We start from the raw sequence: 25,060 nt of genomic DNA, 5'->3' as shown, positions 1-25,060 counted from the left end.
TAGCAGGGATTCAAGTTGAGAGCAAATGTTTTGAGAATGATGAGGGCTACAGATGTGCTTGACACCATGTCTGTATGTATAGAATGTGGTAACAGTTGTACGAGCCCCCATAAAACGATGAAATAAAAGTTACGGTTTCAGAAACTCCAGGGGCAGCTCTACCCTGTCCTGCAGGGTTACCAGGAGTCAGCGATGACTTGGAGGCAGTGAGGTTTGCTCTCTCCCCATGTGTTTACACCCGAGTAGTTCATGTTTGGTGCTGCTGTAAACAATGCTGATTTTAAATGTCTACATTTGTATACTGGGGAGAGTAGAACAGCCAGAAGCCCCCGTCCTGAGCCCTACTCAGTGGCTGCTTCTTGCTCCATCAGGTTAAGGAAGGCTTTGAGGAGATAAAAGCTGTCTGGAAAGCTCTGGGTGTAGTTGTGGCAGGTAGAAGCCATGGAGTGAAGGGTGAGGGCGGCCTCACACCCTCCATCTTGCCGCAGACAGGTCCTGAAAGCGCCATTCTCAGTTCTGCTTCTTGGGATTGTTGACGGCCAGGCAGTGCTAGAGGAGGACAAGCAGGAAGAGCCACATGCCCGTGGTCACCCTGGTCGGCCCAGCTTGGCTGTGATGCTTGTAGCTGCACACAGCTTCGCGGTAAGCCGGCAATGCTGCTTTAAGACTCCGTGTGATGCTGTCCTTCCAGCCTTGTCTGGCACACGTGTGTGCACAAGGGAGGGATGGCCTGTCTGTGCACACCCCCGCCAGCTGTCTGCTCTTTGCAGTGCGTCCAGTGACACTGTCAGTTTCTTAAGCAAGCTCTTCCAAAGCCCCAGGGCACCCGCCTCGCTCTGCTGGCCACAGGGCGCAGCCCAGTCGGCACAGCAGGAGACGCACAGACATTCCTGCACCTTGGTCATTCCCCTAGCATGATGGCTTGCAAAGGCAAGTCCAGTCAGAGGGCTCTGCCACTGACCGCCGGCCCACTGCCTTCCCTCCCACTGGGGCCCGGCAGTGATGATTCTGTTCACTGGTAAAAATGCCTACTTGCCCGGGGAAAGCTGTCATCACTACTGGCCCACAGTCTTCAAGTGCTTCACACAGAGGAGGGCCTGGGGCAGGTTCCTCAAGGCCCTACACTGACCCCGCGCCACCCCACTGGGATGCCAGGAGCTGTCACTGATGGTCACACCCACTTCCGGGACAGGCCCCCAGCTGGCTATTCACCAGGGCGGCTCCTACCCAACTTGTAGCAGCCTTGGGCGACTTCCCATGGAGGGTCAGAGGGATAGTGTGCACCTGTGTGCCCATGAGACTGCACTAGCATGTGTGAGTGCGAGTGTACGCCGTTACAGGCATGCATGTCTGTGTGGAGTGTGAGAGAGTACATCCGTGTGTGCACACGAGTGTCTCTGTGTGTCTCTGTGTGTGGTGAGCATGGGTCTGAGCAGACCTCTGTGCACGTGTGCTTGCTTGCGCATCTGGCACATGCAGCAGTGAGTGTGGTGCAGACAGGAAGTAGGGGCCCACTGTTGTGGTTGCTCCTCACGTGTGACCACCAACCGCATGCCAGAGGTCTAGTCTCTGCCGTCTAGGCCTGGTCCTTGGTCTCTGGGAACCCAGGGGTCCAGCAGGGAGCGAGGCGGGCACTGAGGAGCAAGGGGAAGACCAAGGAGCAGGGAGGGCTGTGTGCGGCCCGTGAGAATGGCCTCAGCGCTAGCACCGACCTTCATGACCGGCTGGGCAAAGTATCTGGCGCTCCAGTCGCAGAAGCCGGTCTGGACGGCAGCCGAGATGAAGCTCTTGTGGCCGGTGGTGACGGGATCATCGGCCTCGTCTGCAGTCTTGGGGAGGAGACAGAAGCAGCAGTTAGCTGACTCTTGCTCTAACACGGCCTGTCCTGCAGGCAGCCCTGAGCCACCAGACACAAGGACTCGGTCAGGCTCCACAGGAGTGAGCAAGGCCACGCCACCCTCTCTTCACTTCTATCTGGGGATCCTGGGGTAGCCACGGTGCCCCTCCACTACTGAGGCACCTGGCTCCCAAGGTGGTCCCTTGAGGCGTCGCGTGGTGGTGGTGGGGTGCACAGATGGGCGGCTAGCCCGCAGACCTGCCCTGGACATCTCAAACAAAGGGGACATGCTGAGGGAGTCGCGGGGCGCTGTGTAAATGGTGGGGCTGGGCTCCCTGGCTGGCGTGGGCATGACTGCCCACTCCAGAGCCAGTGGTCCCCAGACACCCAGGGAGAGGTGGCCACATTCACAGAGTGCTACAGCTGCAGGGGCTGTGGGGACAGCTGGGCACCACAAAGACCTGGGCCTCCTACCTGGTCCGGACCCTTGTCAAACATCTTGCGCGTCCGAGGGAACTGGTGGGAGTGGGGTGTGTACTGTGCCCCCACAGGGCCGGTGGTGCCTGGCCGGCCTGCAGGCAGGTCCCGGCTAGCAGGCTGTTTGGCCACGTCGTTAGTCAGGCTGGAGCTGCTGGTACTGGACGTCGGCGGGGAGCCCCTGCCGGGGAGAGCACCAGGCTAACCAGGCCGTCATCCCTAAGGCCCAATGTCCTGCCAGGCCCCACCCCACCAGATGCCATTGGCCTGTCTTTGGCATCTGGCGTGCACGGAGGGTGTGTGTCAGAGTGGGAACAGGGTGCGGGTCTGTGTGCATGGAGTGTACATGTCAGAGTGGGGTGAGGACAGGGTGTGGGTCCGTGTGTGCATGGAGTGTACATGTCAGAGGGGTGAGGACAGGGTGTGGGTCTGTGTGTGCATGGAGTGTACATGTCAGAGTGGGGTGAGGGCAGGGTGTGGGTCCGTGTGTGGATGGAGTGTACATGTCAGAGTGGGGTGAGGACAGGGTGTGAGTCTGTGTGTGTGCATGGAGTGCACATGTCAGAGGGGTGAGGACAGGGTGTGGGTCCGTGTGTGCATGGAGTGTACATGTCAGTGGGGTGAGGACAGGCTGTGGGTCCATGTGTACATGGAGTGTACATGTCAGAGGGGTGAGGACAGGGTGTGGGTCTGTGTGTGTGCATGGATTATACATGTCAGAGGGGTGAGGACAGGGTGTGGGTCCATGTGTGTGCATGGAGTGTACATGTCAGAGTGGGGTGAGGACAGGCTGTCGGGTCAGTATTCACGGTGCACATGTCTAAGCAGGAGCAGGGTAAGAGGCCATCAGTGTGCACAGAGTGCACCTGTCTCTGCATGAGAAAGGTGTGTACAGGTCAGAGGGGGGAGAACAGGGTGCAAGGTGCCATGGGGGAGGCAAAGGCAGGAGGTTCGTGTCAAGGTGAGTGTGCACTGCTGTCAGGGGCACTTACCCCACAGGGTGGAGGTGGGCGCCCTTGTTGGTGGGGCTGGCTGGGGCCGACTGTGTGAGGGAGGAGGTGTCCAGGATGCGCTGGGGCCGGGCGTTGACCGTGGCCTGAGGAGCAGAGGTACAGTGACGGGCTGGGCTCACAGACAAACACAGAGTTGGGGGCCTTTGTGTGGCTCCACACAGCGGGAAGTCCCGTTGGTGAGAGAGCCGGAGCCCCTGGCAATGCCCCAGATGAGCATCAGGAGACCCTGAAGGGCTTCTCTTAGTGAGAGATATGCAGCCCTCCCACCCCCTCCCCCAGCATCGCTGGCACAGAGGGACTGGGGCAAGCCTGCGCTTTCAGAGCTCAGGCTGCTGGCAGTGAGCAGATGCCACGGTGGGTGTGCTAGCTGCTGGGGTGGCAGGTGCAGCTTGAGGAGTGTGCGAGGCTCCCGACTGGGGATCCTGAAGGCCCCAGGCTCCTCCTGCTCCACCTGTAGCTGGCACGGGCAGGAGCACCTGGAGCGGGGGCCTGGGCAAGCTAAAGGAAGTGTGCCCAGGCCCCAGCAGAGGGGCGGTCAGGAGCACGCCAGAAGCTGCACTCCTGCCAGGGGTGGCCTGCGATTCTGTTGGCTCCGGAGGCGAGTCTGTGCGGTGCAGGCATGGCCTCGAGGACAGACTGCCTGGAGCAGTGCTTCCGTGCTACAAAGCCATGCAGGTGTGAATTCTGCCTCCCCAGCTCCTTGTGTGCAGCCTTGCCGGGCGTTCACTGGTCACTTTGGCCATTGGTGCATAAGTCAGTGATTTTGCCTGCAAGCAAGGCGTCCCTTCTGATTGCCCTTGTGTCCTTGTGTGCCTCTCAGAGTGAGCAGTGATTGGCCCTGGCCCCAGTTCCCCACTGAGGGCCCTGGGTTCTCCTCTCCCCATCCCGAGTCTGGAGTTACCCATGATCGGAACTGATGGAAGCCTGGATGATGCAGGAATTACGGAGCTCTGCACACCCTGAGCCCAAGGAAGGGAAATGAACAGGTGCTATCAGGCCAAAGTCCTTGGGCTCTGTGGGGCCTTTCTCGCAGTGGGCAGCCACTGCTTTCTTGGATCTAGTCCTTGGGGGCGTGCCACTAACCAGGCTGGAAGGCTCTCCTAGGGGACTCAAGCAGAAGCCACCTCCCATGGCTGGCCTGTCGGCTCCTTCCACAGCAATGTGTGCTCTGAAAAAGGACCCCCCGCCCCGCCCGTCACATGCACATGAACTAGGTGGGCTCTACTGCATGAGTTCCAGCCACTGAACAGTCCGCTAACGCTCAGAAGGACTAGGGCAGCGGTTCTCAACCTTCCTGATGCCGCGACCCTTTCATCCAGTTCCTCCCTCATGTTGCGGTGACCGCCCCCAACCATGAAATTATTTTCATTGCTACTTCATAACTATAATTTTGCTACGGTTATGAGTCAGGTGACCCCTGTGAAAGGGTCATTCAAGCTCCAAAGGGGTCATGACCCCCAGGTTGAGAAGCACTGAACTAGGGGAACTAGGATGCTTTCTTTGCTAGTTGGTCCCCAGGCAGATTTTGGAAGTACTCCTTTGTTTTCTATTAGCAATGGAGAAGCCCACCCAACCAACTGGCTGTCTCCTTTAAAGGCCAGGTGCCTGGCTGCTCAACCTGAGGCTAGAGGTTCGAGGCCGCCCAGGGGCACCCTGACCACCTGCTTCAGAGGCTGGCCCCTTGGCGTGCTGTGAGTACAGTTCTGGGAGCCAGGACGACACTGCACCAATTGGCTGCTTTCCTCTGGGCCAGTGGCACGGGGACACAACCTAGACAGTCCCTACTGGCTTTGAGGCTGCCCCACAGACATGAGGAGGGCTCCCTGTGGGAGGGGCGGTAAATGTGGGGTCAGCTGACTTGGGCCGCTCTTAGCTGGCCAGCAGCTGTGCTGGGCCATCAGCCCCTGGTGTGGTACAGAGACGAGCTGTGTCGTGTGCTCAGTGGGATTCTGCCTGTGTCCACGGAGGGGCGGGCTGTCACTGCCTCTACACACTGAGAGGAGAGCAGCAGCCTTTGGGGACAGGACAGGACTGGCCCAGGAAACAGTCAGGGATCGGGGGATAGGGGAGGCAGGGCCTGCAAGGCAATGGCAGAGGAGGACATGGGGCTCCGGAGTGAGCAATCAGGCTAAGGAGCCTGGTGCCAGGAAGCCGAGACTCTGCCAGGGTTCTGAACCCGCGGGGGGCTGTATGGGAGGGAGACCTGGAGTGACCCGTTTGCCTCGGGGCAGCCCTGCTCTGCGTGCCCATGGGGCTGAGGAGAGACTTGCTGGGCCAGAGGAGGACCAGGAATGTGCACACATCTTGTGTACTTGATAGATCCTCCATATTGCTCTCAAAACTCTCCTGTAAGTCAGAAATTTTTATTAAAACGGTATGGAAAAGATCAGAGAGAGTTCTATCAGAGCTTAAAATTCTGAGCACCCAGTTTGGAGAAGGCTATGGGTGACAGCAAAGGCCGAGTCCCCATGTGGATCAGGTCCACTGGATTGCGCTGGTCTGATAGGGTTAGGTGGAACTACAACATTTACCATTTGTCTTCCCTTTGGGCCCATTTTAAACTTGTTCTAGTGGGCGTCTTTTGGTGCGCTCTTAAATGGAGGGTTTCTGTGTTTTACTGTGGCTGTTTTTGTTTTTGTAGGGAGTGTGATTTTCTGGACCATCATTGGCTCAATAGTTTCTTAGGGTTCTGACAGGAGGCTGGAGGCAATGGGAGCTAAGAGTAATAGGTACAAGAATGAGGAAAATGATCTAAAATTCATTGTGTTAATGATTGCACAACTCTTTTTAATATATTTAAGCCATTGAGTCATATGGTACATGAAGTATATGTCAATAAAACTCTTAGAAAAGAAGTTACAGAAAAACAACAACAACCCACAATGCTGTAATAAAGGACTTCTGCATAAGCTGTCTATAACAACCAGGAGAGCTGAAATGCCTCTCTTACACACTGCATGATGGGTAATGGAGACAGTGACGCCTGAGAGAAAGAGACACCAGTGAACTGCCAATGAAGCCTGCCAGCTGTCGAGGCAGGCTCCAGATATGGCACCAAGAAGGGGCCAGGCGGGTGCAGGTGCGGCGAAGTAAGCTGGCTGGGGCAGCAAGTCCTGAGAGGAGGAGGTCTTGAGTCTTTCACCGTGTACTCTCTGCTCGTGGTGGGAAGGAAATCATTTTAAAAGAGCTACCAGGAGGCAGCTGGCCAAGGAAACTGACTGGGAGTAGCCTGCCATCCCTAGAGGAGAAAGGATCTAGACTAAGGTGACCAGACGTCCGATTTTTAACCAGTTTTCCCATGTCCTGCCGTGTTTTAAAAAAGCCCGATTTTTGGAAAGAATGCACGACAAGCTAGGGTTTTCGGCTGCCATATGGCTATTTTGCCAGGAAATGAGTTTTATCAATGGTGTCCCGCTGGTCACCTTAATCTAGATGAAACCAGATGAAGAACAACTGAAGTTCAAGGAGAGCTCTAACAGTCAAGGAGACCATCCGAGTCAAGGACGGAAGAGGAGCTGGCACTACAGATCCAACAGACAGAACCACCCTCTTGTCTGATTGCCTGGTGCAATGGGATAGGCAAATAACGACACGCAAAGACAGCTTAGTATCAACTACAAACCCCTGGGTTAAAATGGCCAGCAGAGGGTCAGTGTGCGTGGGCCTCCCTGGACACCGAGAGTCAGGAGCCCCTCACACCCACCTTGTAGGCGGTGCTGTTGAGCACTTTCATAGCCAAGTCAGACACGTCTGGGTAGGGGTCCGCAGCAAGGTGCAGCAAGACTCTCCAAATCTGAGTGTATACACTATTGAAAGAAACGCCTGGGGAGGGAAAGGCGACACGTTAGTAGCACTTTGCTGAGGCACGAGCAGTGCTCTCGTGAAACAGTACTGCAGCGGACCTAGGGACGTGCTGCTCTTGGACAGGCCTCCAGACTCGGGGAGCCCTGCTCATAAGGAGGTCTGCTCTCACTCAGGTCATCTTCTGGGCTAGGGGAGCTGGGCGCCTGAAGGACAAGGCTCCCGTGACGTGCCTGAGGGACATCCGGCTTCTAAGAGTCCTGTGTGGAGGGGTCATGGAGGAAAGCCCCTTCCACACTGTCCTCATGGTGTGCATGAGCTTGCACCAGCCACAGAAGGTGTGCCTGGCCTCTGCCCTCAAAGACCTCTGATCACCAGAGAACAAGGACACAGGCAGCTGCCTGACGGGGCTGGGCATCCACTGCCTGAGGGTCTGACAAGTGCCTGGTGGCCAGAAGCTGCTTCCATCCAGATCACCCTCTGGAGCAGAGCTGCTCCGATACATCGGCCATCAAGAGTCAGAATCGCTGGGACTCGCCTCCCGTGAAGGCCCCCCCACTCCCACCCCCAAGAGCCCAGGTCATGGATCTGCTTCCCTATGGATACATGATCCCAACAGAGCCCCAGCCAGTGGTACCATGGGTCTGTACTGTAGGTTCTCCTCCCTGCAAATGGAGAAGCCCCTGCTTGGGGAGCAGAGGCTACAGGGCCGCTGGGACTACCTGCTCACCCACGGCGGTGCAGGCCTCCTGAGCAGTGTGGGGCCTTCCTAGTGCCCTGAGGGAGGACAGAGGGAGGGACACTTGCAGAGCAGCAGCAGCAATCAGCATGGGGCGTCCACGGAACCTGACCCAACCACTGCCTCTGGGTCGATTCCAATCCACAGCAAACCCCGAGGACAGAGGGGGGCTGCCCCCCAAGCTCCCCAAGGCCGCCCCTTTTTGTGGCTTCAGTAAAGGCTATGCAGGCAGAGGCAGATAGTGGCAGAGGGAGCGTGGTGGGCTTCTTGAAGGCTTCTGTGAGCATGGCTGCTTCGGGGAGGGGTGGGGGAACACAGCATGCTGGTTTCTCAGTTTTCTGTTGGGAACTTTCCTTCCAGTTCCCGAAGACTGGAGTGACAGACAGAAGAGACACAGTCCTCTGGGTGTCAGACAGTGACATAATGACACAGGAGACTGAGTCAGCTCCAGGCGGCTGAGACGAAATCCTGAGCCCGAGATGCAGCCAAGCTGCTGGCTGACCAGGCACCTGGGATCCAGCTTCGAGATCAGGGCCTCAGCCCAGGGTTAAGGACAACCTGAACTGGGCAAGGACTAGCACCCTCAGGCCTGCTCTCTGGCCTCTGGCTCACCACTGCGTGTAGCTGAGGCTGGGGGCACACTGAGGGCTGACTGGGTGAAGCCAGGTGGATGGGACACACAGGCTTGGGTGAAGCTCCCCTGTGCTGTTCCCTGCAGCTGCTGCTCAGGGGATCTGGGGGTGGAGGGGTGGGGCCGCAGAGCTCAGCATTGAGCAGAGCATGGCGCTCACGTCTTCAAAAGCCAGGGACGTGCGAAAGATAGGGGGTTCAGAAGCAGTGTCCACCACTGGCCTCCGTGCTATCCACGGTGGCTCTCGGGGCCCTGGTGGAGCAGGGGAAGGTGGGGTGGAGGTGGCTGTGCCCATAGAACCAGGCCTTCACAGCAAAGACCCCCACCCTCAGTGTGGCCTTGGGCCGCCCCCATGGAGCTGACCCACTGAGCCAGGAGCAGAGCTCTTCCCTCCCAGGAGTGGGGTTGGGCCACGAATGGAATGCACAATGGAAGCAACTCTGGACTCTATCCCATTATGCAGGGGCCCTCAAACTTGTAAAACAGGGGGCCAGTTCACTGTCCCTCAGACCCGTTGGAGGGCCGGACTAGTTTTAAAAAAACTATGAACAAATTCCCATGCACACTGCACATTTGTAATGGGGCAAAAACACCTGGTGGCCTGGATAAGTTTCCTTGGCAGGCCGCATGTGGCCCATGGGCCGCAGTTTAAGGACCCCTGCAGTTATCTAAAGCGTTTGTTTCTCGCTGTCCAAGTATGAGCAGGAAGAGGCATTCTGATTTGTGTGGACACACGGTTGCAAAGACTGGAGGGCTAGTTGGGAATGTAGCCAGTATCGGTCATACCTGATACTGCGGTCACAGCACACCGGGCCTGGAGGAGTGAGTGTACAGCCCTGAACCGCACCCCCCGCACCTGCATCCTGAGGGCCAGCGAGGGGCTTAGTGCCAGAGGCAACTCAGGGCTTCTGGGGGAGTCTTGTGGCCCGTGCCTATATGTATGTACGGGTGTGAACACTTGATTGTGGGTATGTTAACATGTGTGCACGGGCCTGTATATCTGTATATGCACATGTGCATGTACATGTACACACAGACTTGCGCCTTCTGTGTGCCTGTGTATTGTGTGCACATGTATGTATGAGTGCAAGTGTGTACATGTTCATGTTTGTGGGCACAGATGTGTTAACATATGCATGCATGTATGTGTGTGTATTAACATGTGCATGCATGTGTGGTGATAAGAAACCCCCCCAATGGACACTCATATTCTGCATGCCACCCAGCCAGCCCTCATGGAGACAGCTGGCCAGATCCTCACATACGTTTGGCTAGGTTGGGGATTGTCAGCAGTGGCTCTCCCTTCATATGACATGAGGTCGGTCAGGGATGGCCTACCTCTAGGATGTGTGGAAGGAGTCAGTCTGTGTCCTGTGGTGGATGGCTGGTCACAGGGATCAGAAACCATGAGAACTGAACGAGAGGTCCATGCAGGACCGGAGCGTTACATGCTCACATGAGAGAGAAAGAAAGGCTGGCTGAAGCCCATGAGCTACTTTGTTGTCTCCTTCCACAACAGAGGCAGGACAGGAGAGCAGGGCTCAAGGACACAGCACTGAGGCAGGTCCATGCTGAGGCCACCGTAAGACGTGCACCTAGAGGCCTCCTCACGTGGACCCAGGTGCACAGACAACACCAAAGCAATGGGCAGCCTGCCTTCAGGAATGGCCACGGGCACTTCTCTGGCCCACCTGCTGGCAACTCAGGTGGGGAAGTGGCGGCTGAAGAAGACACAGACACCGGCCGGCCCACGGTCATGAGGGGAACATCCGAATTGGGAATCAAAGCTGCAGCGAGCGCCAGCCAGGAGGCTGCGTGCAGGCGAGCTCGGTCTGAAACAGCCTGCTCCAGAAACCCCGACTCCTAGCACGCCGGAGCTACACGGACGGCTCTTCCCAGAGCAGTGAGGAGGAAGAAGGAAATGCGGGCCAAGTGTACTTGTGACTAGACTTCGAACCCTCACTGCCATCGAGTAGACTGCCTCGGAGCCAAGAACCGCCCCGTGGCTTCCCAAGGCTGGCAGTTTCACGGGAGCAGAAAGCTGCACCGCACCTTGCCCCTGCAGAAGTGCCAGGTGGTTTCAAACGGCTGACTGCCGTCGGCAGCCCACGCTGAGCGCTTCACTCTTCGCGCTGGAGGCCAAGCCCGCCGTGTTCTCCTTTCCTTTACGGACAAGGGGTTGACGCACCTGAGCAGGCAGCACCTGCAAAACCGCAGCCACAGCCTGCCCAGAACCCCAGGAAACCACAGCCAGCGCCTCTCCTCTGGGTGCAGGCCGGGCGCGCTCTAGGGTACGCTGTGAGGGCTTGTGGCACACTCGTGCTCGGGGAGCACAAAGCCCACACTTCCCACGGTGCGTGCCCGCTGAGGGCGCCCCGCCCCGCCCTGTGACCGACCTATGAGCGAGTTCAGGGAGGAGTAGGAGCTGACGCGCCGCATCTTGTCGATGGTCTCGAAGGACAGGATGTACTCCTCGTTCTCAGGGCTGCCCAGGGTGCTGCTGGCGCTGCTGCTGGCGCTCAGGTTCCCGGGCGAGAAGGTCACCGCGCTGCCTGCTGTGGGGACGAGATGGGACAGGGCAGTCAAGACCCAGACCTGCCCTTCCCCCACAAGCTGGCCCAGGTTCACATGCACACTCAGCTCCCACGCCAACGTGCTCCTGCACACACTGCCGCACACCACTCACCCACCCATAGCACCCTCACACCCGGAGCACACCCGAGGGGACAGCAAATACAAAGTCAGCAGTGGCGCTTCTGAGCATTGAACAGCCATGTCCAAAGGGGACTTCAGACGGAGCGCAGCAGGCCGCTGGCGGGGGTGGGGGGGTGCTCGCCCTGCTGCAGCGAGTGTCAGTGGTGCCTTACCCTCCTCCGTCAGGCTGAGGTTCTGCAGGGATTTATTCAGGCTCCTGGCGGTGGTGACTGCACGGATGTTCCCGTAGGAGCTCACGGAGCGCAGTCGGGGGGTGCATGGGCCATCGCGCACGGGGGTCAGGCTGCCTCCCTCTAGGGGACAGTGAAGGAGGGGCAATTACGGTAGGGACACAGCTCTTGATGGGCAGCCAGGTGAGGTGGCAGAAAGGGAGGAGCCAAGCCGAGCGCCCACTCCTAGGGTCTGGGGACGTGGCAGGAGGCAGCACAGCGGCCGCCCTTCGTGTTGGACTGCTGAACACCAGCCACAGCTCAGAGCCACCAGCCGTTCCCAGGGAGGGAGAGGCTCTGTCCACCCTGTCCTACGGGGTGCCACGATGAGCTGGTGTCACCGTGCTGGGTGGCAGAGGGAAGGGGAAGTCACAAGATGGAGTGAAGCGGGCTAACAGGTTCCCCAGGGACACAGGGCTGTAGGGGTCATGGGCAGGGTGGGCGGTGGTGGTCTGGTAGCAGGAAGCAGGCTCAGCATTTCCTCTTGTAAGTGGCTAACTCCCTCGGCAGCTTACCAAAGGCTGCCGGCTCAATTCCACCCTGAGCCACCTCAGGGGAGGCAGGGTAACCTTGGACCCCGACCCACATGGGTGGCTGGCTAGGAGTTGGCATACGTGGTGGTGCCCACTCTGTTGGCTTGTTTGCTGACCCCACCTTCTTGGCTGAGGAGCCCGAGATGCTTGCTGCAGGGCGGGGGCTTGCCAGGGGCTGGCTCATCCCAGGGGAGGGGCCGCCATTGGCGCTCAGCTGTGGCCCCCACAATGGAAGGAGGCCCTGCTGTCTGTCCAGATCCCACAAGGGGCTGGGCAGGTCTGGTCCCGCCCCCATTCCCCACCAGAGGCCTTGGTGACACAAGTGTCCACAGGGCTCGAGCAGGTGCTGGCCAGGCTCCAACTGGGCGCCGTCCTGTGTGTGTGAAACTCCAGAGCCGCCACATTGCAGGAAGCACTGCTTCCAGGTGGCACCCAGGGCACCGACCAAGTCTGCTGTGCTGGGTGACCGCCACCACTCTCAGTGCCCAACTGAGCCAGCCTTCTAAGTGCTGCCCCTTCCCAGCTGCCCAGTGGGAGCTTGGGCCCCCAGGCTGGACTACTCTCAGGCCGAGAGCGGGGCGCCACACCTGAGGCTGCAGGTGAGGGCAGCGGGTAGTTCTTCTCCTCCTCCATGAACTGCAAGGCGACAGTGCAGAAGTTGCTCTCGTACTGAACCACCAGGTGGCTCAGGGCCACCACCAGCTCCTGCGGGAAGAGGGGATGTGGTGCCAACCACAACGGGGGCCCCGGGGCGGATGCTTCAGGGTGAGCACCAGCCCCACAGGTGCCAGGCCAGGGGAACCCCAACACGTTCCAGAACACTGCCAGGACCTGCGGACGGACAGGCTGCTAGGCGTGACTGACAGTGGAGGGTCATCCCACAGGCAAGAAAGGACCAGAGGACAGTGGCCAGGCTGGGCTGCTCTCGTGAACCCCACCTCCCTCTTTGAAAGTAGGAGCCACTGGAGAGTCAGGCCTGTTAATTTAAAACTTGCAAAAGGCTTGTTTCTAGTCTCTGCTAAGTTTTAGAACCAAAACATGGCTCTGAGGCCCAGTAAGCTCAGTTCAAGAAACAGCACACCATCTCCCCGTCACGATGGCTCAAACCCCACAGGCGCGCTGAAGACGGAGGCAGACAGAGACCCTACATGGACGACTGCGCCTGCATGGGCAGTGCTGTCCGCCGGGATGGAGGTGCTGCCGGGGAGGAGGGCTGGGGGCCTCCTAGACAGGGGAAGGATTTTCATGTGTGCAGGGGCTGGCCCGTGTGCTAGTGTCTGTCTGTCTGTCTGCCAATGTGGAGGCATCTGTTTGGCTGTGGATGTGTCTGTCTATGCCCCATCTTCCACTCTGCTGAACCCTGGTTGTGGGCGACTCTCTAAGCCTCTTCATGGGGCAGAGGTGGACATGATGGCCTTGGGCAGGGGGGCAGAGGTGGATGTAACCATCCTGGGTGGGAGGGAGGCAGAGGTGGACATGATGGCCTTGGGCAGGGGCAGGGGTGGACATAACCGTCCTGGGCAGGGGCGGGGAGGTCGAGGTGGACACACCTTGCGTACCACGGGGCTGCCATCATGGATGAGTTGGGCCAGCATCATGGCCACGTTGTGGTCAATGGTGGTGGAGTGGTCAGTCCTCTCAGCAGAGTTGCCCACAAACGTGCCCAGGGCGAAGACGGCGGCGCACCGGACCTGGGAGCGGGTGGGAGGTGGAGCGGGGTCAGCCTGGGGCAAGGGGTCTGCTCAGCACTGTCCTCACGGAGCTCGGCTCAGCCAGTGTCTCACTGTCTACGGGAGGGCACCATGAGCCTGGGATGGAGGAGTAGCGACTTCGGTGGATGCAATCAATAACGCCCCTGCTTTGAGCTGCCCACGGCCCAAGGGCTGACTCTAGTTGAGACCCACTAAGTGGACACTCTCCCCTGAACCAGGCCTGTGCCCCCCATCTTCAGTCTTCATGAAGGCCTTGGCACGGCTGCTTGCCAGCACGGGCAGGGCCCTGGCGACCAGCTCACCTCAGGAACAGGGTCCGACAGGAGGCTGCAGAGCTTCTCATGGGCGCTGTCACGTACGCCACACCACCGTGCCGAGTCGAAGTTCTGCCAGATCCGGCCGAGACAGATGGCCACCCACTGGCGCAACAGTGGGTGGGGGTCGCTGAGCTGCTCCAGGCAGATGGCAATCAGGTTCCCCTGGAGGCAGGCTTCCTGTGGGTGGCACAGCTCCATGAGAGGCCGGGCCAGGTGCCCCCAGTTTTCATGAGAAAGCCCAGCCTGACAACACACCTGCCCCACCTCCCTCATCTGCAGCCTGCAAAGGTCCCTGGGCGATGCCAGCAATGTGTGCCTAGCTGGTGAACGCAGGTACTGCGCAAGAAAAGCCTGTGGTCTCTCCTCAGCCACACAGGTCATAGCAAACCCCACACAGGGTCCCTGACGCGTGAAGCTGCCTGCCTGTGATGCGGAGCCTGATGATGCCAGCGGGCTGCAGGGTTTGGGGTACCTGGGGAAGGACGCAGGGCCCAGGGGAAAGGCTGGGGGGTACCCTGGGTGCCTGCCACTCACCTGCCCTGTGTTGTAGCTGTTGACAATGACAGCCAGGATGAAGGCTGTCATGGTACGATGCTCGGCCTGCAGAGAGAAGACACCAGTGGGGTTTCCCCCAGCACTGAACCCACCTTCCCACTACATAACGCGGGTGAGACCCGCCTGCCTTGCTGTGGCTGACTGCAGTCCACAGAAAAGCCCGACCCCAGGACACAGATGGCCCCTAGGAGGCACCAGGGCCAGGGCATGTCAGTCCCCAGAGCCACATCACCCTCACCTGGGAAGGCATCTCATCTCATTGCGCTGACAAGCACTCTAGCTTCCCTCCCCTCCCCACGCCTAGCTCTGCCTTCTACTGGAGCCACCAGTTTCCACTGTGCATCCTTCCGCTGACCCAGGAGCGCACAGCTCACTGGGATCTTTTAAGGGGGCCGTGTGATGTTTGGCACATACACTGCGCAGAGTCTGGTCATTTTGCTGCATCCCCCTTGGTGAGGGAAGGCTCTCGGGGGCCTCAGCCCCTGGCGTCTTCACGGTGAATGTCTTCTCAGATGTGCCTGTGTCTTCCTTCACCCGACTCCCTCCTCACTGACCTGCAGTCCTCACGGCTGGCCTCCGGGGGGTCAGCAAGCGCCAGGCTTTGTCAGGGACCCTGTCCCTTAAGCCTCTGTCGTGGAAGTCCCGGCTGACTGTCTGCGCCTGCACGTGGTGCCTCTGCTTGCTCTGACCCAGTTGCTGCCCACAGCCTGCGCCGGTGTCACTGTGGTTCACTCCTTTGCACCTGAGCGCACCTGCTCATTCCTGCTCGTCTGCAAGCAGGCCCTGCTCTCATCGTGAGGGGTCTCTGTGTTCATGTCTTTACAGTCGCCCTCGTTTCGTCCAACCACAAAGGTAGCGGTTGCTCTGTCCCTCCAGATACCCTTCTCCCCAACACCCCCCCCCATCTCCCTCTCTCTCCAGATACTCTTCTCCCCAACCCGCCCCCCGCCCCCCTCCTTGCCCGAGGACGCAGCAAATGGCCCTGCTCCTCCCCGCTCCCCTCTCACGGATGCTGTCACTGGCTGTGGGATTCCTTTACTGCACCGTTGTCTCCAACCACAAGAGCTGTTTTTTCACCTTCAAAGAGCCCTATTTACTAACAACAACAAATACCACCATCTACTCACTGATTTTTGAGAATGTGGGGAAAAAAGCACAAAACAGTTGTTTTCTTAGACTAGGCACAGAAGTATTTTGTGAAGAAATGTCGTCTTGTGTGATAGAATAAAACTGTTTTTGTGCATTAGTCTCTTTCAGACAATCTATTAGCTTCAATTTCTGGGAGCAAATTCTCTGAGTGTTGAGCCTGTTCCCTTCCTGGGAATGCCCTGGCATGGGCGGGTACAAGAGGCGCTGGAGTGCAGGGGGCACCATGGTGTGCACACGTAGATGAAGTGCAGGAGTGTATGGACAGCCTGGTGTGGATAGTCCTCAGGTACTTTGGCGCCATTGTATTGAGCTGCCATGAGTTAGCACCCACCAGACGACACTTAGCAATGACACGCAGCAGGCCTGTGTTCTTGCTGGGTGCTCCTGAGTGGGGCTGGCAGCTGTCTAAGGGTCTCCTGCACAAAGGTCCCTGCTTCTTCCAGGACCCGGGCGACTGTTCCGGTTCCTCTCTTGGCTTTTGGCACTCACGTGCAGTGGCAGTGCCCAGTCTGGGTCCTGCACCAGGATGTGGGTGTTGCTCCCACAGTCCCCTCAGGTCTCTTCCCCTCTGTCCACACCACACCTTTCCTTACGCTCCAAGTCGCCCTCCTTCTTGTCGCGTCAGTCCACGTGGCTCCTCCTCTCCCTCAACAGCAGGGCCTCCGGGCCCAGCCTGACGCCAGTGCTCCACCAGGACACTAAGGCTGAAGCGCACGGGCTCCGCTACCTTGCCCTGTGCACTTTAGGAGCCACACACGCCGAGTGTGAGGCTATGCAAGGGGCTGGGTGGAACAGCTTCATTAAGGAATGATTTGCCAATCTGCTCTGCTCTCATTCCTATGCTGGGAGCTAAAGGTAATGGAATTACCGGTACAACATTGATAGGAGATTATCATACATGCTAGTCACGGATTACTCAGTTTTAAACCATTAGGCACAAGGGGCCTTCAGCAATTATATGGAAAAATTCCATTATCTTTTAATTCCGTTTTCCGCCAACCTTGGAAGCCCCCTCGTACAAGATAGCGTATTTAAAACATAATCTCCCCACACCCCCATTCTACAGGACGGTCACTGAACAAGGAGGCTATGTGAGACCATGGGCTACCACCCCCTCCAGCGGCCGAGTGCGGGGAGAGGTGTGTCGGCGAGAAAGACGTCCCTCAGTGAGGTGTGCTGACAGAGGGGCTGCAGCATAGCCGTCAGTGTGCGGAGGACCCAGAGCTTGGCCACAAGGCCCGGGGGCACAGGGGTCACTGCTGTGAGCGGAAAATGAAGACAACCAAAATACATGGGAGAGAGCAGACAAGCATAAGCCAGCCAGCCTACCTGCACACTGAGGCTGGCAAGAGTGTGTGTGTATGTGTGTGTGGGGGGGCCACTCACAGGTGGGGCAAGGCTTGAGGCAGTTTCTGTGGGTACCGCAGTTCAGACCTCCTTGGGGAGGGCAGGCGGAGCACCCTGTCTAGGCGGCTTGGCAGGCATGGGCTTACAGAAAGTGGGGCACCAGGTGCCTAGGCTCCATAGTGTTTCCCTAATCTGCCATAGGCCGTCTCACCAGGGCCCACCTGCCTGCTTGTGCACTCCAGTTTAGCAGGTATGCATGACTGGGGGGGAGGGGCGGCTCACCGTGCCTGGGAGGAGGTGGAGGCCCTGAGTAGTCAAGTGTCTGTGAGTCTTACCGGCATGTAGGGGTCTGCCAGGACAGAGAGGAAGTACTTGTGGCCGTTGTCCTTCACGAGGTCGGCTTGACAGGACTGGGAAGCAGAGAAGAGGGGCTGTGAGGCCACACGATCCTTTCATCAGTTCCCCGCCAGCAGGGGGAGCCCAGCTCTCAGCTGGTGGCGGGAGTGGGGGGTTTGGGGGGGTGCGGTGGGAGAAGACAGACCTCAGTCTCAGATAGGACCCTGCCCCTCCCTCTGCTGGCGGGCAGTGTGCTGGGGCCCGTCCAGCATGGACATCCAGACACTGAACACAGCAAGGTTACACCCCTGGGTCCTGCTTCCACAGGGGCCTCTCCCCAGCCCAACCTCAGCCCATACCCACAGCGGTCAGTGTCTGGACAGTGGGAGGCAGCAGGGGAGCTGGCTCAGTGCTTCCCAGAAGCCTGTTAAAAGAGATTCCTTAACCCGCCTCCCCGTCAACCTGCCAAGACCTGTCACACCACCTGTCACCCCCTGCCTAGGCACAGCTGTTGCCTGGGAGGGGCCAGTGGCTGCTGGTTCAGGTTCAAGGCTCACAGAGTCCAGACGCGCCCTGGACGTGTGTCCGAGAGAGCAGCTCACTCAGTGTGTGCCCCCTGGCTGGCACTGAAGGCCTGGCACTCGGTGTGCTGTGACCCCCACCTCCCAGGAAGTCAGTTCTGCCTGCTTGCCAGCATCCACAGTGGTGGCGCTTAGATGCAAGTAAGGCAGGGCTTAAAGGTGATGAGGGGCCACCGGCTCGGAGGAACTGCTGGTGCGGGGCCACGTCCTGAGAGGTCAGAGGCCTGCATCTTCCCAAGGTCACGGAAGGAAGGCCTGGTCTGCCAACTGTGTCACAAAACTCAACCGAGGGAAGCCCCATGGATGCCCTTCTGCTTGGCTGGATGAAGAGGTGGTGCCCACTCAGTAGCAGCTGGCTCCTGGCCTGGGCTTGGCCCAGACTTTTCTAACTAAGCCAGTGGTTCTCAACCTGGGGGTCGAACGACCCTTTCACAGGGGTCGCCTGATTCATAACAGTAGCAAAATGACAGTGCTGAAGTAGCAATGAAAATGATGTTATGGTTGGAGGTCCCCACCACATGAGGCACTGTACGAAAGGGCTGAGGCATGAGGACGGTGGGGAACCCCTGCTCTGAGTCAACAGGCTTGTTAGGGAGCAGGCAGTAGCAGCGCCCCATCGCACACGGGACGGCGCAGGACAGCCAAGAGTGTCTCCAAGGTTGCCCCCTGCACAGATTTCCAAGGTGGCCCCCGCCCCCCACCACCCCCAGGAGCCACTGTGGGTTCCAAGCGCTGATCTCCCAGTTAGCAGCAAGGCACTGCACCCCTGTGCCAGGAGGATCCTTGTTGAAACTTCCATGCTCATGCTTTTCTATGCAAACAGTGGTCACAATGGCTCCACCTCAAGCAGCCGCCTCAGCCCGTGCCAGCTCAGGGCAGTCCTGAGGCAGCCAGTCCTTGGGGGCGGGCAGGCAGTCGATGCCCTGTGCTCTTGAGGCACAGCCCATGCTGCATGCACATAGGAATCGGCCCGCCAAGGAGTGGGGATGGCGTTCCTGTGCTGCCTCCCCAGCACCGACAAGAGGGAGAGGCTCCCCTGGGTTCCAGGGCCTCGGTAGCGCTTTCGCTGTGACCACGTGGTACGGGGGAGGCCAGGTCCGAGGCTTGCATGGGGGAAGCTGAGAAGCAGGATTCGGGCCTGAAAGCAGTCATTTGTAACATGGGATAATCACCGCCCCTGGGGCCCACGTGGCAGCATAGCCTCACAGCTGACAGTGCTGTGTAATGACAGGCACACAGCCATTCAGTGGTTTCAGCCTTTTACCACTGTGTCTAGGACTCACAGTGACCCTGGACAGCCACTGGGCAGTGCAGTTATTCCTTTACCACACGGGGCAGGAGCTAGCTGCCCACTGCTGCTGGAACCGATGGCTCTGCCTGAGCAAGGTGTGTGTGTCTTCGGCTGTTTTGCTTTAGGTCACGGAGTCTGTGGGCATCAAAGGGCTCCTAATATTAATGGGACATCGCTATACCGTGCGGCCTCAGCAGCTACCAGCGCGTCACCCAAGGCGAGCAGACCTCAAGGGGATGCCAGACCACGGGCAGACTGCAGAGGAGGGACATGCTGCCCACCTCTCAATAGGAGACCATGGTCAGAGACGGTGCTGGCAGGTGAGCCCCCAGGTTGGGAGGCTCGCAGATCACGGGCGGAGAAGAGCTGCCCTGGCCCTAAGGATGTGGACAGGCTCAGCCTCTGGGGACCGAGTCACAACATCTCTGAATCATCGGACAGAGGGCTAGCACTGCTGACACGTCACATGAACCCTGCCTGAAAGTCAGAATGATGTCTACCTGTGTTTCATTGTCTCTGCAAACAAGACCGACGCTGTGTGATCACAGCAAACTACCGACAATCTTGAGAAAAACGGCAATTCCAGAACAGCGCATTGTGCTTGCGCAGAAACTGTATGGACCAAGTGGAGTCGTTCAAATAGAACGGAGAATATGCTACATGGCTCAAAATCAGGAGGGGGTGTCGGGGGCAGCCTGCCACCACATGTACTCAGTCTGCGTGCTGAGCTGCCACTCTGAGAAGCTGGGCCACCTCAAGACCGTGACATCAGGTCTGGAGGAAGGCTGGTGACCAGATGGCGTGGTCTGGTCGGCAGCCTTCAGGGTGGATTGCAACCCAGTGGGAAGACCAGGATCCTCACGACTGCCCCAATAATAGGAACGTCACGGTCAATGAGGGAAAGAGTGACCACGTCAGGGATTTGATCTCGCTGAGACCCACGGCCAATGCTTGTCCAACTGTAGTCAGGAAATCAAAGGACGTATGCACTGCCCCCTTCTTCACAGTGGTCAGGCAGGGCGTCACTTTCAGGACTAAGGTGGACCCACTGGCCCAATATGTGGCATTTTCGGTGGCCTCACATGTGTGGGAAAGTGGGATAATGAATGAAAGCAAAGGAGAAAGCATGTGTTTGAATTCAAGTCCCAAAGCCAGATCCTGAAGGTAGCATGGCTGTCAGAACCAGCAGCACATCCCTCTCGGGAGAATACAGCCGGATGCCCTTTGAAAGCAAGAACAAGACCGTGGATGCGAGACACCTGCACTCTGGACGGCGTTTTACAGAGAGACCAGGCCCTGGAAAAAGCCAGCATTCTTGGCAAGGGAGAGGGACAGTGAAAGAGGAAGGCCGTGCCCAGACAGACTGACACGGCGGCTGCCACAAGGGGCCCACGCACCACCACCACCACCAAACACAACAGTGCCGCTTGCTGCCCCTGGGGCCTTCAAGAGACCTAACGCGGGCGCCCGCTTCCTGCGCTGCAGTTTCCCCGGCTTCTGCTTTTCATGACCGAGTGTGGCAGGTGGCTGAGCATCTGAAGGATTTTTTGAGTCAGATTCTGGCTGAATAGCTGTTCTCTGACGCCTTTCTCTTTATTCGGAGCACTTCCCACTGTGGCCTCTCTCTCACACTTTGGCTCCGATCTGCTTTTCTCTGAATAGTTTCTTCAGGTCGAAGCTGCCATCACCCACTGCCTCGAGACCGTCTCCTTCCTGGCACATTCAGTGCCGAAATAGTCCCTTTCGCGCAGCAGCGTGGTGACTCACACACCGAGAGAGGCTGTGTTTCTGTTTTTGTGCCGTCTCCACCCTGTGACCTGGTGGGTTACTGAGAGTGTGCTGTTCATTTCCCAGTGTGTGTGGGGGCGGCTTTTCTGTCAGGCTTCCTTGGACGGCCTGGGTCAGAGGACACACACTACATGTGGCCCAGGATCTGGTCTCTCGGAGGATCATCTGAGTGACACTTGAGGAGGATGTGTTCTGCTGCTCGAGGGTGACGCCATCTCTAAGTGTCAGTTAGGTTCCCCTGGTGGAGGGGGCTGTCCAAGTCTTCTCTCTCCGCTGGCTCTGTTAATTACCGAGAAGAGTGAGTCCTGAAAGAGCTGGCTGCGCTGTGGAGCCCTCTTCTCCCTGAGTTTGTATCGAGTCACCTGCACATTCACAGTGGTCAGATTCTTGCGATGTAAGGACCTTTCCACCCAGTGGTAATTCACTCTGGCTGACATAGCAGTCACTGCAGGTGTCTTTGGGGCTCATGGCACCATGGTCTTTTCCCACCCTTTGACGTCTGACCTGTGTCTTCTTATTTAGAGCACACTTGGGGGAAGGTGACAGTCGTTCTGCCTTCTGTATCCAATGACTGTCTGCTTCCAATTGGAGCACTCAGCTGGTTTACAGTTACCATGACGATCGAGATGGACAGACTGAAATCTACTATCTTGTCCCTCCATCGGACTTTGTTCTCCTCCCTCAACTTTTCTTGTTTGACTGGCATGTAGTTTTATGACTTTATGTGCTGGTTTATTAGCTGTAATGCTCCATGCTCTCATTGCAGCAGTGGCCTCGGGCGCAAGATGGTTACATCCCTCGCCTTCACAGCCCCTGCAGCTCTATTAGACCACCGCAGGGAAGTGTGAGATGGGACAGCTCCTCGCCATGATCACATCCTTGGCCTTTACGTGTGCCATGAGCTGCACAGCACGCAGGCATTCATCCTTGCTCAAACAGTGAACGTGTGCAGAATGGACATAGGAAGAGAGCCATGCATTCTTCCACGTATCATACATCTCCACTGCTCTCCCTCTCCACTCCTTTTTTTGCAGGTCCATGTTCCCTCCTGTGGGGTGATGCAGACAAATCTGACCCCGCTCGTCTGCGAGCCAGCAGATGCTCCAGCGGGGGGATGTCTCTCAAACAAACACGGGCAACAAGCTGGCTGGGACATGTGCTGCAGGGTGGACGAGGGGCCTGCAGGCAAGTACAAGAACCCAGGGTGCTTCCAGCTGGCTGAGAGCCTGCCTCGGGGCCGACTCTAAGGGACCAGGCAGAGGCACGGCTGCAGGCGTCCTCACAGCTGGGCTGCAGTCGGCACGTGTCCTAAAGGCCACTCCTGCCCAGACTCTGGGCTGACTGGGGTCATCAGGAGGAAGACACAGAGCAAGGGCAGCCCGACCCAGGGAAGCAGGAGACAAAGAAAGGCCGCTCTGTCTGGAGGTGCCTCCTCCTTGGCCCCGGGCTCTGTGCAGGGCAGGTGTGGGCTTGCTTCTTACTGTGACATTCTTCAAGCCAGTTGCCGCCCCATCTTCACAGCAGGCGGCCACACCCTCCCCCACGGCACGGCGTGGCACGGCTGTGATGTCGGACCCATGCTCTCTTAGCCGGGCACCTGGCTCTCTGCACCAGAGAGCCTCCACCTTTAACCACAGGCTCTGTCTTGGGCCTTGAGTAACCTTCCCCAGTCTTTCCTGGCACTGACTGTCACCATTATGGAACAAGGAAGACCAAGAGCAGACTGAGTGCAGCACCCAGGATGCTGGGGGTGGTCACTCTTCTCCGACGTCAGGTCAGCCTGGATGGCTGAGGGGAGCAGCAAGGTCACCGAAGCAGGAGCCCCGTGTGCTGGCAGGTAGCACATGGTCTCTGTACAGACTTTCCGAGAGAACCGGCTGGCAGGACCAGCAGGCCTTCAACTAGGCTGCCAGCAGCAAGAGCTCAGGAAGGGGCGTGGTAAGGCCCCGCCCCCTGGTAATGACCCACAGAAGATATCACTAGAGAAGCCCTGTCTTGGAACCACCTGGGCAGTGCCACTTGAGAGGACTGTTTGGGAGGCCGACCCCTCGGCCCGGGTGGCTGGGCCACCGAGGCAGATGCATCGTGGCTCATGGACAGCAGGTTGGGGTGCCAGGCCCTGTGGCCGATGTGGGGGCATTTCAGACTGGCTTCTGGGCGGTGTGTGTGGGATCAAGGAGGGTTGAGAAGACCTGGTCTGATTTTTCCTTGTCACCCTACTTCATCACAGGGCCAGGGCCTTCAGACCAGGGGTCCCCTGCATGGGTCACGTGTCCCTTTGACCTCTGGACTCAAGAGGCAAGAGGTCAACGTGGACTTAATCATTACTGCCACACCCACCCCTTCTAGTAAGGACACCTGGACTCTCCCCCTCAAACCCCGTCCTCCACACACCCTCCACCGCCCCATGTGCAGTCTCCCCAGTGGTCCGTGCCACCTAGGGGCAGGGCCTGAGAAGCACCAGGTGGAGGCACAGACAAGGGTTCGGAGTGGGGGAGTGGGGAAGGGCATAGAGCTGCCTCAGGGTGGGGCGAGGAAAGGGCAGTGACAATGTACGAGGGTCGGGAACAGCCCAGGTGGGGAACAGAATGCACCTGGCACAGGTTAGCCTGAGCAAGCGTAGCGGAGGAGGAGGGATGGGGACAAGGGCAGGCCTCTACATTACTCTGGGGGAGGGGGGTCAGTGGGACCTAGACCAGTGGCAGGAGACTCCATGAGCAAGCCCACCACCTGGCCTGCCCCGGGGCTGGCAGGGTACTCACACTGTCCACCGCGAGGATCTTGGCCCATATGAAGACCAGCAGGGGCCTCAGCTCCCGGGCTGAACTCTGCAGCAGCTTCAGCACGTAGGGGAAGATCCCCACAGACAGGGCCTGGGGACACAAGTGTGTGAGGAGCCCAAGGGGGTCGCCTGCAGGCCTGCTCACTCCTGCCTGGGGTGCTAGGGGTGGGGTGGTCTTGACTGGGTAGTGCTCAGGGCAGCACCTCAGAAAGGGGTACACTCATTCTCACTGGAGAGATGGGGGTGGGGGGGAGGCTCAGCCTGGTGCTCCCCTCCCCATATCGCTGTTTTCAGGGAAGGGAGGTAAGGGGGCCATGGAGGCCCAGTGCCCACAACCCAGGGCAGCCCAGCTGCTTTCAAGCCTTTGTCTCTGTAGCCCCCACTCCCTCCAGGGTGTTGCCTCCGATGGGGGGGCACACAGCAACCTGTCTGAGCCGGGTCACTGGCCCAGCTCCAAAGGGAGCTTGGTGCAGCCCTGCTCCTGCCAGGTCTCAGGCAGCACCTCCCTGTATCTTGTTACTTATTGACAACACTTCCAATTAGCGTAAAACCAACTCTTTAAAGGGGCCACATCAGCTCTGAAAACCATGTCAATGCGCATCTTCCTGAAACACGACGCACGCTAAGTGTGTCTGTGATGGCTAAGTGCTGGCATCACGCATGTGCGCACACCTGAGAGCACAGCAGCTGGGGACCAGGCCGCGTGTGGGGGGGGTGGTGGTGGTGGTGGTGCTGTGTGGCCAGGGCTCTCAGAAGGAAAGGGCACTGTTGTGTTTCCTAACTCTGATGTCCTCAGCTCTTGTGTCTGGGGGCTGGACGGTCAGTCCCAGCTACCTGCGGAGGCCACATCGTGAGAAGCTCAAATGCACATGTGAGAGGGAGGGATGTGACAGCTTGCCCCTCCATCCCCCCACTCCCGCCCCGCGACACTTAGGCCAAGCTCAGGCACCTCTTAATTCACTGGGAAGCACCTAGTGCATGCTCTCCCTGGGTGGCTTTATAAAACCAGGCCCCAGCCTCAGCCACACGACCACACCACCATCAACCTAAAACATCATCAACCATGCTTCAGTAACACCCAGACAGCGCGAAACTTCCTGCTGCCTCATGACGTCCTCTTAAAAAACTGCAACGTCTCAACTGTGCTTCCAACAGAAACACGGAGGAGCTCTGAACCTACAGCTCCCGCTATCCTCCTTACTTTTCCCTGTGATTCGTCTGTCGGGGAAAAAGAAGAAACTAGAGTC

At 58.3% G+C, this 25,060-nt stretch overlaps 1 protein-coding gene across 2 annotated transcripts in view; it reads right to left on the bottom strand.

Annotated features, from left to right (window-relative positions):
- RPTOR (regulatory associated protein of MTOR complex 1) overlaps window positions 1–25,060 on the bottom strand; it is a 231,272-nt gene that overhangs the window by 14,150 nt on the left and 192,062 nt on the right. The window contains exons 13-24 of one of the 2 annotated variants that reach the window (XM_075562327.1): window positions 23,794–23,904; window positions 17,371–17,445; window positions 14,519–14,584; window positions 13,970–14,161; window positions 13,506–13,646; window positions 12,543–12,660; window positions 11,366–11,506; window positions 10,895–11,053; window positions 7,031–7,149; window positions 3,307–3,410; window positions 2,312–2,495; window positions 1,713–1,829 (exon numbers count right to left, since the gene is read on the bottom strand). In XM_075562327.1, coding sequence (XP_075418442.1) covers window positions 1,713–1,829; window positions 2,312–2,495; window positions 3,307–3,410; window positions 7,031–7,149; window positions 10,895–11,053; window positions 11,366–11,506; window positions 12,543–12,660; window positions 13,506–13,646; window positions 13,970–14,161; window positions 14,519–14,584; window positions 17,371–17,445; window positions 23,794–23,904 — 1,527 coding nt within the window. The remainder of the gene's footprint in view (window positions 1–1,712; window positions 1,830–2,311; window positions 2,496–3,306; window positions 3,411–7,030; window positions 7,150–10,894; window positions 11,054–11,365; window positions 11,507–12,542; window positions 12,661–13,505; window positions 13,647–13,969; window positions 14,162–14,518; window positions 14,585–17,370; window positions 17,446–23,793; window positions 23,905–25,060) is intronic. The other variant, XM_075562328.1, reaches the window with a different exon arrangement.

This window comes from Tenrec ecaudatus, chromosome 10 (assembly GCF_050624435.1).
Source record: "Tenrec ecaudatus isolate mTenEca1 chromosome 10, mTenEca1.hap1, whole genome shotgun sequence".
Classification (NCBI taxonomy): Eukaryota; Metazoa; Chordata; class Mammalia; order Afrosoricida; family Tenrecidae; genus Tenrec; species Tenrec ecaudatus.
This window is presented reverse-complemented; position numbering and strand designations above follow the sequence as displayed.